This window comes from Eptatretus burgeri, chromosome 14 (genome assembly GCF_056783735.1).
Source record: "Eptatretus burgeri isolate ZD-2024b chromosome 14, Ebu_testis_v1, whole genome shotgun sequence".
NCBI classification, from domain to species: Eukaryota; Metazoa; Chordata; class Myxini; order Myxiniformes; family Myxinidae; genus Eptatretus; species Eptatretus burgeri.
Window position 1 is genome coordinate 2,424,516 of NC_140974.1, and position 14,548 is coordinate 2,439,063.

General features: G+C 46.3%; 1 protein-coding gene across 7 annotated transcripts in view; it reads left to right on the plus strand.

The window, feature by feature from the left end:
* Positions 1–14,548, plus strand: part of LRSAM1 (leucine rich repeat and sterile alpha motif containing 1) — a 153,001-nt gene that overhangs the window by 110,543 nt on the left and 27,910 nt on the right. For 6 of the 7 annotated variants that reach the window (XM_085853534.1, XM_085853535.1, XM_085853537.1 and 3 more), the window contains 2 exons: positions 435–479; positions 9,430–9,500. In XM_085853534.1, the coding sequence (XP_085709660.1) occupies positions 435–479; positions 9,430–9,500 (116 nt within the window). The remainder of the gene's footprint in view (positions 1–434; positions 480–9,429; positions 9,501–14,548) is intronic. The other variant, XM_085853536.1, reaches the window with a different exon arrangement.

Below are 14,548 nucleotides of genomic sequence, written 5' to 3' on the forward strand. Positions count from 1 at the left end.
TTTGTAAATGACCTTGCTGATAGTTTCAATATTAGCATTTTTTTTCAAGAGCTGTAAGATACGCATTAGCACAAAGTTCTCTCAGTGGATTTTGCTGTTCGAAGACCATTGCTGAGGAGAGATGCCTGATAGTGCTGCAAGATCGAAAACTGCCATGTTCTTTAACCTCGGTCAAAAGCTGTAAGCCTGGTGTCCATCAGTATAAAGAAACTCGAGGCATTGGCTCAGAAATAGGGCTAGCCTTTGTCCATGTATAATAACTGGAGGCCTTGTGCAGCAAGGCTTTATCTTAGGGTCTCCAGAAGTTAAGAATCTCAGTGTAAAGATTTGAATATGCAACTTCGTGCTGGTCTCTTGTCATTATTTAATAAAGAGTATTGTACCTACAAGCTTTCCCTCACACGAGTTGATGGTTTCTTCTCTCACTCCTGCAGATTCAAACATAAGAAGGAAATGTTGGAGGCGGTTGAGAAGAAGAAGTAAGTTTCTCATTTTCAACAATCCCGAACTAAAGGTCAGGTATGGGAGCATGCGCCAGAGCAGCGCGTCGCTGCGTCCACTTTCCGCCGGTACTCCAGGGGCCTCCATCTGGCCATCCCCCCAGGCAGATGCCTGGCCCATCCCCAACTCCTTGAGATGCTGATCAACCTGCTGCAACCATGAGGCACGTGGTCGGCCCATTGGCCTCCTCCAGTCATGAGACTCCCTCGCTGAGAGAAGCTGGTGAGCCGGATCGGCGTCAGTAAAACGAGCCACATGTCCATACAGCTGCAGCTGACGCTCACGGACTATGCAGGTAACAAATCTCATTTGATTCTCTCTCAGCAACCGCTCGTTGGACACAAAGTACGGAGAATCCTTGGCTATCGCTGGTCGAAGAGACCTGGTACCAAAGGAATTAAGTCTCCGTCTCAGATCCTTCGTCAGAGTCCAGGTCTCGCATCTATAGAGCAAGACTGGAAGCACCAAGGACCTGAAGACTCGGACTTTCGTCCTCCCGCACAGGTACAGGCAGTGCCACACCCCATTATCCAGTGAATTCATGACTCCCCAGGTCTGACCCAGACGTCTATTGACCTCTGACTCACAGCCAGCAGAGACATGAATATTACTGCCAAGGTCAGTGAATCTATCCATGACCTCAACATGCTCACCACAAACGGGCACAGACAAGACAGCAGCATCCAAGATGTCAATGAAAGCCTGGATCTTACTTTTGACCCAGGAAACCTGTAATCCCAGCATCTCTGACTCCTCATTCAGCACCTCGAGGACCCCCAAAAGGATATCTAAAGTATCCGCAAAGATGACTGCATCATCTGCGAAATCAAGGTCAGAGATCTTGACATTCCCAAACAATGCACCGCAGCTTGATCTCTCCGACATCCTCCCTAGAATCCAATCCATACAAGTGCTGAAAAGTGTGAGGGCCAGAACACACACCTGATGAACTCCAGTAACAACTGGAAATAAGTCAGAGATGGTACCACCACACTTCACAGCACTCTCCATACCAGAGTAGAGTTCAGACATCAGATCGATCAGTTTTGGTGGCAGCCCATGAAGACCTAGAATTTTCCATAGGGCATCATGATTCACTGAATCGAACGCTTTACAGAGATCAACATAAGCTGCAAGCAGTCCCTGCCGAAACTCTCGCCTGCGTTCGGTGAGGACCCGAAGAGCAAGGATACGGTCAATAGTTGACATCTTTGGTGTAAAGCCTGACTGCTCTGGACGCTGGTGCTCAAGCAGAAGGTGGTGAACCCTATCAAGAATTATCCGAGCAAAGACCTTGCCCGGCACTGAGAGCAGCGTCATGCCTTGGTAGTTGTTGCAGTCTTGGCAATCACCCTTCCCTTTCCTGAGAGGGACAACAAGGCCCTTCTTCCATTCAGTTGGGATGATGCCTGTGTTCCAGGCAGAGCACAGAACTGCATGCAATGAAACAAGTGCAGCATTTCCACCAGCCTTGAGAAGTTCAGCATGGATGCCACAGATCCCTGGAGCTTTACCCCATTTCAACCGGTTCGCCGCAGCCTGTGTTTCCACAAGCGAAGGTGGAGCACAGTTGATTGGAGGGTCAGCAACAGGGATCGTAATACCCCTGACGTCCAACTCGACAGCTGGTGGATTAGCCTGGTACAACCGCTCAAAGTAACAGGCCCAGCGGGCCTTCACTTTAGACTCGTCTGTCAAGAGCCAACCACCCTCTGCTCTAACTGCAGTGCTCCGAGGGATGGGCTTGGATGAACGCAACGCACAAATTCCCCTGTAAGCGGGACGAGAATCACCTGACCACAGGTGATGCTCTACCCCCTCACAGATTCCTCGCACATCGGCCTCCTTGTCCACCCTTAGCGCACGTGCAGTTTTATGGCCCAGCTCCCTGAACAGCTCAGCTCTGCCATTCAGCCTGGCCCTGCGACTCTGGTCAATGATATCCAGTGTCGCTTGAGAGACAAAATTCTTCTTTGCCCGACGGTGAGTTACAAGACATCCACCGGCAACATCAAGGACAGTGGTCTTGAAGGCACTCCACAACTCTTCAGGACTTCCCAAAGCACACAGACCCCCTAAATATCTACTCGGCTTGATCGCAAACTCCTCAGCTACCCTCTCATCCTTGAGCTTGCCCACATCCAGCCTCGGCTGGGATGGTACCATTCTCCTGGATTTGAGGTGCAACTTCAGAGTTGCTACAACAAGCCAGTGGTCAGTATTGAGGAACTTAGCACTCCGGTAGACCCTGCGGTTCTGGATCATCCTCCACAGACCATCAACAAGCACATGGTCAATCCCTTTTGCCACACCACCAGCATTGGAATACCAAGTCCAGCGATGAGCTTGTGGGCACTGAAACCATGAACCAGCCACCCTAAGTCTATGACTTCTTGCAAAGTCAAGGAACTTAGTGCTATTCGGGTTCACAGTTCCAGACCCATGGGGACCAACACATGTCTCATAACCATCCCTATCAGTTCCAGTCGATGCATTGAAATCCCCCAAGACTAGAAGTGTATCTCGTCTGGGGGCACTGATCAACCACAGACTCGAGTGTGGCGTAGAATGCATCCTTCACGGTGAGATCACTCGCCTCAGTCAGAGCATAAACAGAGACCAGGGTAATGACACCTAAGGAGTGACGAATCCTTAGTCTCATGCGCTCGTTGACCGGTGTTACCTCAATTATCATTGGAGTCAGCTTATTGGACACAGCTACAGCAACTCCTTGGGTATGGTAACCATCAGAGTGACCAGACCAATAGTAGGTGTAACCACACGCCATGATCTGGCCGCAGTCCAGTCTCCGAACCTCAGAGAGTGCTGCAATACCGATGTCCAAACGCTTGAGCTCAGATGATAACAGAGACATGTGATCATCCTCTCTTAGGGATAGGACATTCCAGGCACCCACCCAAAGGGACCGCCTCAGGTTAACCCAAGGAGACTGCCGTCTGGTGGATGACACCTCAGCACCACTCCGCCACACTCTCCCCCAATCTGACCCGGGAATGTTACCCTGTGGTTTCCCTCCTATCATCAGAGATTGGAGGTCCCGAAGGCTTTGCCCCAATCCCGTCATCTGGTGAGCTGCCCTGCGAAGGGAAGCTGCACAGTAGGTACTCCCATGGAGTGGGTTTTCAGATTTCTTTGCGTTTTTGTGTTTTTTATGGAATGAAGGGTTTTACAGTGGCCGGAGTGTAAATCCTGCCACCAACCTCCTATTAAGAAGTAACCCAACTGCAGGAGGACGTCCGCAGACACAGTTGGGCACTAGATATGGATGGCCGTTGGCTCATGAGGAGCTCCTCCGCCTTTTGACAGGTTTTGTTTTTAATCCTGCTGGGTGTCCATATCCAAACGCTCTCCTCACTAAAAATCCTGGTGGGGGAGACGATTTAGTTGCCAACAACCCGACCATGGAACAGGTACTAACCTGTACAGGTTTACATGATACCTGTCGCAAGTCACAGTTCTAATCTGGCCTGACCTGACCGAACTAAAGGATAGACGGAAAAGACATTGTTCACGCCTTTAGAAAGAATCTGAATATTGAAATAAATTGTGGACAAACTCAATTTTCGAAGTTTAGCAAAGGAAAATATTCTTTACAGAATAACGTAAAATCATACACAACAAGGAAATTGCAACATAAAAGTTCCCACGATTCACATTTGACACCATTTGACTACTTTTTTCAAGATAGCAATTACCTTTTCGGTTACTTCCCTCTGAATGGAATTCAATGCTTGTGCTGTTTGTTTTTCATCAAAATTCAATTTACTTTCTCATGACAAAGATAAGTTCTTTCGTTCTGGAATGGTAAGATGTATGTTACTACCTCCATTAGAGGCTAACCCACATTTTATCCACTCAGCCAATCACCAAGTTGTGACATTCAGGGGTATCTTTAACAGAGTCTGCAGTGATGCCAGTTAAGGTGAGGGGTTGGGGAGTGGGGGGGGGGGGAGGGTAGGCGGGTTTGAGTGGAAGCAAACACCAGAGATGCGAAATAACTCGCTCAAAACAACTTGTTAGAGTTCAGCCTTGAGATTTGCTTTCTCGCTTTCCAAAGGATGTGCAGGCACTCGTTACAATCCTGACGGAATAAACTATTCCATTTGCCCTCGGTTGGGTTAGCTTTCAGTGTTGAGTAAGCAAGCCATTTGACCACAACAGCTTTTCCACAGGATTTAGTGTACCAGGGCCAAGAGGATGGATACAATAGCCACTGAAGGGATAGCTGAAGATGGTGAAACCACCAATGAGTTAAGTATGCCAAAGGCTATGCTGGGTGGTGTTTGTAATAATTCAGATCACTAATCACTGGCCAGGCCAGCACAGTCATTTTAAACCCCGTGTGTGTGTGTGTGTGTGTGTGTGTGTGTGTGTGTGTGTGTGTGTGTGTGTGTGTGTGTGTGTGTGTGTGTGTGTGTGTGTGTGTGTGTGTGTGTGTGTGCCATTCAGAGGGTGAATTGGCAAGACAAAAGATGTAAGCACCTTTGAACGGGGTATTGTAGGTGCATTACACACTGATTTGAGTGTGTCAAGAACTGCAACGCTGCTGGGTTTTTCATGCTCAACAGTTTCCCGCGTGTATCAAGAATGGGCCACCACCCAAAGGACATCCAGCCAATGACAGGCCAGTGGTCGAAACAGCTCATTGACGAAGGAGCCCAAAGGAGGTTGACATTAATTATTGTGCAGAGCAACAGATGGGCTACAGTTAGTCAACTGATAGTCCACTACAACATTGGTGCTGAAAGACCCACAAAAGAATTCACAACTTGTCCTACCTTGACACGACTGGGGTATGGCAGCCGACGACCGTACAGAGTGCCACTTCTTTCAGCAAAAAACAAGAACCTGCGGTTCCAGTGGGCTAACGAACTAAAACACTGGACACTGGAGGATTGTAAAACCATTTCCTGGTCTGATGAATCCCGGTTCCTGCTGTTTCATACTCATGGGAGGACTCGGGTATGGAGAAAACAACATGAGGACATGCATCCACCATGCAGTGTGTCAACATTGCAGGCTGCTGGTGGTGGTGTGATGGTGTAGGGTGTGTTTTCATGGCACACGTTGGGTCCCTTGATGGAAGTGGAGCAACGTTTAAATGCCACAGGATATCTGAACATCATTGCCAATCAGGTGCATCCCTTCATGGTCGCAGTGTGTCCATCTGTGAATGGATTTCTTCAGCAGGATAATGCCCCATGCCACAAAGCTAGAATTGTCCATGAATGGTTCCACAAACATGACAGTGAATTATACGTCCTGCAGTGGCCTGTCCAGTCACCAGATCTCAACCCAATTGAGCATCTATGGGATGAGATGGAACGAGATATTCAGAGTAGAGATCCTCTACCAACCAACTTCACACAAATGTGGGAAGCAATGGAGTAAACACTGTGAGAAGCATCCCTGTGGAATGCTTTTGACACCTTGTAGAGTCCATGCCCCAACCAATTGAGGCTGTTCTGAGGGCAAAAGGAGGTGCTTGTCAATATTAGGAAGGTGCTGAATGAGGAGTCGGAGATGCTGGGATTATGGATTTCCTGGGTCATAACTAAGATCCAGGCTTTCAATGACATCTTGGATACTGCTATCCTGTGTGTACCTGTTTGTGGTGAGATGTTGAGGTCACGGAGAGATTCACTTACCTTGGCAGTGATAGTCGTGTCTCTGCTGGCTGTGAGCCAGAGGTCAATAGGCATCTTGGTCGGGCCTGGGGAGTCATGGATTCACTGGATCATGGTGTGTGGTGCTGCCGGTACCTGTGCAGGTGGATGAAAATGTGAGTCTTCAAGTCCTTGGTGCTTCCAATCTTGCTCTATCGATGCGAGACTTGGACTCTGACCAGGGATCTGAGATGGAGTCTTAATTCCTTTGGTACCAGGTCTCTTCGGAGAATCCTTGGCTATCGCTAGTCGGACTTTGTGTTCAACGAGCAGTTGCTGAGAGAGACTCAAATGAGATTTGTTACCTGTATAGTCTGTGAGCGTCAGCTGCGGCTGTATGGACATGTGACTCGTCTTCCTGACACTGATCCTGTTCAGCAGATTCTCTCAAGCGAGGGAGCCTTGTGGATGGAGGAGGCCAATGGTCCGACCACGTTCCTCGTTGTTGCAGCAGGTTGCTCAGCATCTCAAGGAGATGGGGATGGACCAGGTATCTGCCTGGGGGATGGCCAGATGGAGGCCCTTGGTGTACCGGCGGAAAGCGGACGCAGTGACGCGCTGCTCTCTCACATGCTCCCATACCTGACCTGACCTCTTCCTAATGTTTTGTACACTGAGTGTCTATTGTTTTTGGCCCCGTCTCTCAATGGTGAAGACTTACTTTAAATGTTTAGTATCTGGATCCAGATCCGGATCTTCCCCAATGTTGAATCCATTTGTTGCAGTCACACACCCAACCTCTCTACCAAATTTTGTCCGAATCCATCCACAACCATTTGAGATATCTTGCACACAAACAGACAAGCAATCGGGGGTGAAAACATCACCTCTGTCCACTTTCGGTGGTATTGGTATAAATGGCTCAGTCCTGTGTGTCAAGATAAACTAATCTTATTAATGAGCTAACTTTTCTAACTGATAATGTTACATTTTCTTACCTTATTCAGAGCATGGTTTGTGGAATTGGCTGTCACAGGAGCTTTCTTTGTGTTTGCTTCACCTATTCAAGTGAGAGAAAACCAAGGCTCACCTGTAGCCACACGTCCCTTCACGGGACACTTTAAGGGGGGCAGGGGGGGGGGACGTGGGAGAAAGTATTATTTATATGCCCAATCAAATTGACTATTAACTATTTAAAATGTTGTTCATCTCATAAATGGTGAAACATCTCAAAACCGAACACTCTGCAAACACCTTGTTATGAACATCTATTTTGAACACTGGTTTGCTCGATAGCACAGCTCTCGTTCTGGTCCACTGAGATGGCCGGCTTTTGCTGACAAAATTTGCAAGGTTTCTTTTCTCAAAAAGGAAGATGTCATCTCTGATGAAAATACTTCTGAGGGCTCACACGGTGGTTTTCTGGTGGGCCCAACACATTAGGCTGGAGGTCTCAGCTGATTATACACAGCTCGGGTTTGTTGCGTCAGATTTCCATCGGCTTTGGTTGGGTCGAGTGCTAATCACGATGAGACCCCAAAAATATATATTCATATGTCAAATAAAAATTATTAGCAAGGTTTCATCAAGCCCGTACGTGCCTCCCGTAATTTTTGAACAGCCCCATATTGGGGTTCAACAATCCGTGAGCGTGTGGCGGATCGGTTCATTCTGATACATCTGTGGCGGAGGCCGAGGTGAGTGAGAGGTATCACGTGAAGAGTTTAAAGATGCTTTAAATGCGAGTTTCCCCAATCGTCCCGTTACCAAATTTTTAAAGCCAATTCACTCATGTTCAATGGAGAAGACCACGGACAGGTTTTTATGAATGAAAGGTTTATTACAACAGAGAGAGAGAGCGGGAGGGTGGAAGAGAGGGAGTGGAAGAGAGGAAAACACACCACGCACACACACACACACACACACACACACACACACACACACACACACACACACACACACACACACACACACACACACACACACACTGAAGTAACAGATATAAAGTAAATCATGATCAATCTTATCGATCTAATCTTATTCATTCCCATGGGAACACGGGACAGACATGGCTCTGTCTAATCTTGTTCATTACCATGGGGACACCAGACAGACACGGCTCTGTTTAATCTTATCCATTAACATGGGAACACGGGACAGACACGGCACAAGATTAATGAGACAGATTCGAGAATGGAAGTTGAGTCGTTGAACAGCAAGGATGATGGAGTTAAGTGGACAGAGGAGGTGAAAAATACTTATATTTCGTGTCGCAGGTTGTGATCGCAGTGTGGTTATTCTTGTTTTATGTACAATGGTTTAGGCTCATGGAGGAGCTGGATCACAAAGGGCAGCAGGTTCACAAACTACCAAAATGTATCAGTGGCGATGGACATGCACAAGGAGGAAACACACACAAAAACGTATACCAATGGCGTGGAAAGGAACAGAATGGGAAAGGATCAGCGTGTGCAGCAGAGATCATGGATGTGTATCGGTTCGTAAGCTCATGCATTAATGGGTGGCATTTGAAGACTGAAGTGAGGATGACGAGACAACAGGCACAGGGAGTCTATTCCACAAAATTGAGAATATGGGTGCGAATTAATGCAGGTGGCCAACCCGTCTGGATTTTTGGAGGTTTAGCAGAGCAGGTGAGGGTTTCTAGAAGAATTTGTGTGGCTTGGAGAGGGCAGAGGTAGGAGAAGGTCGGAGGAACAAGGCCGGATATACAACTTGTATAAAATAGATATATAGCAAGCTAGTTACTGCCGATAGGAGAGTGACAGTCTTTCGGAATCTGATTTTTGCTTTGAGATAACAATGATGCAGAAGACCTTTTTTTTTTTTTCGATCTTCTCAAGCACAGCAAGTTGGGAAGTAGGCGCACCAGATCCTAGTAGGGAGCCATACTGCATAGAGCTTGTACACTGTGATGAGCTCGGGTCAGCTTAGGAATGCCACAGATCTGCGGAGAATACACAGATGGCAACTGGTGATATGATCCTGCCACGTAAAATGTTGGCAGATCATGAGGCCAAGGAGTTTTGAGGGACTGCACCTCTTCTTAATGGCTGTCCACAGAAGTGGATCTGATAGTTTGATTGCTGATCCTTGTGGATCAGCACTCAAATTGTGGAATGCCCTTATAATTAAACTTGCCTTTTCTTCAAAAGAGCAAAAATACATACACAGTTGGTATTTTGAAAGTTTATTGAGGCTTAAATAATGTTTGTGGTGCAGTACAGGAAAAGCTTCCCTCAGGATGGTGCACTGTGTTATATGGTGTGGTGGTGTCTAGGTGGGAAGAAGAACGATTGGTCTCCATCAGTCAGGAAGAAGTGGAGCGTTTGAGGAGGCAGGATGTTGCACGTGAGTCCATTTTTTAACTTCGGTTTGTAATGATATGTCAAACAGAAAACATTAACCATGAGTGTTGAGAAATTAGTTACTTATGTTTATCTCTGTTTCTATTTTAATGTATAGAGGGACCAGCCTGAAACATTTTATGGCACGATTTCTTGTTGTTGATGATGTTAATTTTTAAGTTTCAAATTGCACATGGTGGACAGGAAAATGTATTGTTGACTTTGATAATGATGAATCATAATATTTAGCACTTCTCTGAATATCTGATCTACATGTGAGCTGATCTGAAGGAATCTCTTATGTGAGCTGCTCACTTCACCATTTTTCAAGCATACCCTCATACCCACATGCAGAAAACCTCAGCACATAGACTATAGAGGCTGATCTTACTGTATATACTAAAAGTTTTCTTATGTTTGTCTTTCTGACTATTTTCTCTTAAACTACTCAATCAGGGACCATAAAACCCATATCATTACCTCCGTCACATTCCACACGTTTCAAAAACCCAAGCCGATTAGATTTTGGTGAAAATCCTTAAACAAACTCTTAATATATGGTGAGATGTTCTAAAACTAAGCACAGATATACATGGTGTCTAAGGCCTTAATTTGACTCTTGTCCTCGTCCCCAAACTGCCCCACAAGCATATATATAAATATATTTATACATACACACACACACACATCAGACGCAACTACTGACTGTTCTGGTGAGCATCGCCGCGGATTATATCTCGCATGGTAAAACCACATAATCCACACATGCAACCGTCCATATGCTAATGCAAGCCATTCAACCAGAAGGCACGTGATGTGATCAGTAGGTAAATCAAAACGAGTGTGACGAGTACTCCCCCGATCCATCCCCGTTGGACACAGTCCTACACAAAAGCATCACCTCCAACCTAGAGGCCTCAGCCCGGTGAATCTGGCAAACAGACAAAGATTACATGGTCAACATCAGTTAAACATCAAACGGAGCCACCTATCTGGATTTTGGGCTTATTTGTCCTCATCAGGATGCCATACTGATAAATATCTTAATGATACCACATTCGTTGTTTATACATCAGACGCTCCTCCTTACTGTTATGGTGAGCATCGCCGCGGATTATGTCTCACACTGTAAAACCGCATAATCCGCACAGAGCAACCGTCCATCTGCCACCCAGACGATTGTTCCTGCTAATACATGCCATTCAACCAGAAGGAACTTGATGTGATCAGCGGGCAAATTGAAACGTGTGGAGTGTGACGATCACTCCCCCAAACCCCATTGGACACAGTGTGTAGGACTGTGTAACAAAAAAAAAAGAAAAAGAAAGGTGAGGGGTGGAGGTGGGGTTAGCAAAGATAATGATATGTTATGCTTTATGACCGAACACACACACACACACACACACACACACACACACACACACACACACACACACACACACACACACACACACACACACACACACACACACACACACACACACACACACACACACACACACACACACACACACACACACACACACACACACACACACACACAACAACACAACAACACAACAGAGTTTGTGAAGTAATCTGCTGGCACATCTGCAAAAACTTTGATATTCCAGTTCCAGAAAATTTGTGGGAACATTAACCAAAATAATCGCTGAAAACATGGAAGTATCTTCTGCTCACGTACGACCTAATGATCCCATTGAGCGTGAACATTGAAAACAAAGCTTTGCGACCACGTATCATACTTAGCCATAAAAAAAGAAGAAGGCATTGTTTATTGAGGTGTTGAAGCAGTGAATTTGGACTAAATGATGCAGAAATCAAGAAAATGACCAAACACCAAGACCTCATGAATGAAGTGAGAAGATCCTGGAAGCTGAAGAATGTTAAAGTTGTACCAGTGATAGCTGGACCTACAGGAATGATGACAAAGAACCTCACAGAGATATTAAACATAAGGGATATACCCTTGGGCCCTCACCTGGTAGTGGCTGGATAAGATAACCAGGCAACCACTGGGAGGCATGAATGACTCACAAAATAGATGATTGAGAAGAAAGTATATACCTATGGATTTTTTTTCATGCCATGAAAAAACTTTGTTATACCATGGGTGATAAAGGTTGTGGTCAAATTTTGAAAATCGAAATTGTGTGTGTGGCTTCAGAAAAGAAAGCAAATACAACTTTTGGTGGGCAACCCTATCGTCGAACTCCTTAGACCACAAGTTTTTTAAATGTCGTGAACAAATTTTAGTACATCAGGGGTGATGAAGGTGGTGGTCAAGTTTCATCGGAATAGCGTGTGTAATTTCTGAGAAGAAAGCAAATGCATATTTTGGGGGGTAACCCCCACTTAAACCCCCTCAGAGCCTGATTTTTCTAATGTCATTTACAAACTTTGGTGCATCATAGGTGATGAAGGTTGCAGTGAAGTTTCATCGGAATTATATGTATCGCTTCTGAGAAGAAAGCAAATACCTCTTGGAGGGGGGGGGGGCAACCCCCCGCCCCCTCCCGTAAACTCCCGCTGCAGACCCCTTCAACTCCATCCTTTTCAATGCCATCAAGGGTGATGAAGGTTGTGGTCAAATTTCACTGAAATTGTATGTGTAGTTTCTGAGAAGTTGCAAATATTTGTGGACGGACAGACAGACTGACGACGTGCCATCCCATCAGCTCCCCGGAACTACTTTACAGGTGTGCTGAAAACCATCCCTGGGAATATTAATACAAATTAATTACACGGTTGGAAGCTCAGCGACGATCCTGAAGAGAGCCCTCAGCACAAAACTCTGAGAACAGAAATCTTCACAGCTTGGCACATAAAAAAAAGACATGAAGGTGGATGCTTTGAGCCTGCCCTGGGAGAACTCGATTCCTCCCAGGGCAGGCTGTCCTGGGAGGACAGAGGGGTGGGAGAGAGGGGCAGGGTTGGGAGGGTGAGGGGTGAGGGATTCCGGCAGATGGGACGCCCAGTTTATCGTCCATCCGAGAGACGATGCACATAGTGATGAATCACCCGGCCTGTAAAACACTGGGAGGACAGTTTAGAGCTGGGTTGGGATTCAAATCCAGGCTACACAGAGTGAGCACGCATATCTCTCAGCTTTCCTGCCGTGATCTGGCGATTCCTTACTTCAGAACTGAAAAGATTTTTTTTCTCATTGTAATCATGTAATTTATTTTGCCTTCCTCCCTCCAGTGTAGAACCGCTGTATCACGAGTGAATGTTGAAGAACGTGCCAAGTGGCTTTACCACATACTGCATGAAACGTTTGAAGAAACTTTTAAAAGTGAAACGTTTAATTTTTATTTGTATTTATCGATGCCAAAGTGACGGGTCATCTAATGGAAGAACAAAAACGGGAAACATCGTGGAAAATATAATTTCACATTTTCAGCGAGGCAGCCAGTGCCTGTTGCACTGCAGAACAGCACGTGGCCAATGCAGACGAGTGATCCCTGAGCTTTGTTCAAGTCGATCTATATACAGTATTCGGTGACAGTGCGAATATTGTAGAGTGCTGACTTAAGCACTCCAACGAAACGGTTGATAAGAAACGGCTCCCTTGGTATGCAGTTGGCAATCACCGAACCGTCATATTGAACATACACCTCCCGAATTTGACAAATGAACACTTTACTAGGAGTCGGAACTGCTTGTAAGTTCGATTCTGGAGCTTAAATTTTGTCATTCTCCTTAGTTTTATGAGATACACATGGTGATCGCATGGGCGAAAATGAAATAAAGCAATGAACGCTAACGTCTCTGAGCGTTTATAAGCATTGTATCTATAAGCGTTTATAAGTATCCAGCGATTCGTAGCGATGATGAACAGGCATTCGATAATATGAGTGAGGAAAGTGCAAAGGTGTGGCCTGTTCCAAGTCGGGGCAAGGTTGAGCAGACCAAAAACATGGCGGCTTCAGGTAGAACAGATCGTGGTTTTGGATAGGGGAAGATAAGAGATGGTGGTGAACAGCTGTTTTGAAAACCTGGAGGGTGAGTTGGATTGAAGAGTGTGGGAGCTTGTTCCAAAGGTGGGAAAATTAGGAAATGAAAGAGTGATGCTGAGCAGTGATTCTTCATTTTGGCAGTTTGACATTGAGCGCTCTGTGGGAATATGTGGGGGGGGGAGGGGGCGGGGAAATCTCAGACAGAGCAGGGGGGGGGAGAAGACAGAGAGACCACTGACCTGCCTGCGGTGAGAGATTGAGAGACCCGAAAACTGAGCCTCATCGAGGGAGATACCAATGATCCTAAATGCCTTGGTTTCCACAGCATGAAGCCGAAAAAGGTGAGAGGTGGGAGCACCAGCCCAGAGGGGAGAGCAGTACTCCATCAGGCTGTGGACAAAAGCTTTGTAAGTGGTCAGGAGCTCAGGTGGGCCAAGGAAGGACTTTGCACAACGGAGGATGCCCAATCGGCGACTGGCTTTGGAGGCCAGGTTGGAATGTGGCTTTTCCATGAAAGATCATGGCAGATAGTGAGACCCATAAGCTTGAATGAAAGGACTTCTTCAAGAGGATTGTTGAGAAAGTAGATTGGGGGGGGGGGGTTCCATGAGGGTTCCATGAGGGTTCCAGATTATCCTTTTGGAGAGACATAGCGAGAGAGTGAGATTTGTCAGGCTTGTAAGACATGTTCCACGTGTTGGACCAGCTTGTGATTTTATCCAGATCTGCAGAGTGAAGAAGCTGCTGCTTGCCGATTTGAGGGATGACAGGTATGGCAGAGGGTGGAGTCATCAGCAAAGACATAAATAAGGGCCACACGTTTGCTGCAACAGAAGAGGAAGTCTGTGAACCATAAGTGGAGAATGATGTCCTTGGATACCATAGGAAGAGAATTTGGTGAGCAGGGCAGGGTTCCAGATGGTGTCAAAAGCATGTGATATGTCTAGGGATATGGCTCTGATTTAATGTTTGGTATTGAGGACCTCCATCCATTGTTTGGAGAGCAGAAGCAGCATATCTAGGGTAGAGTGACCTGGTCAGAATCCAAATTGATGATCGGAAATCTAGGCATTGGAGAAGAGGAAGGATTTAA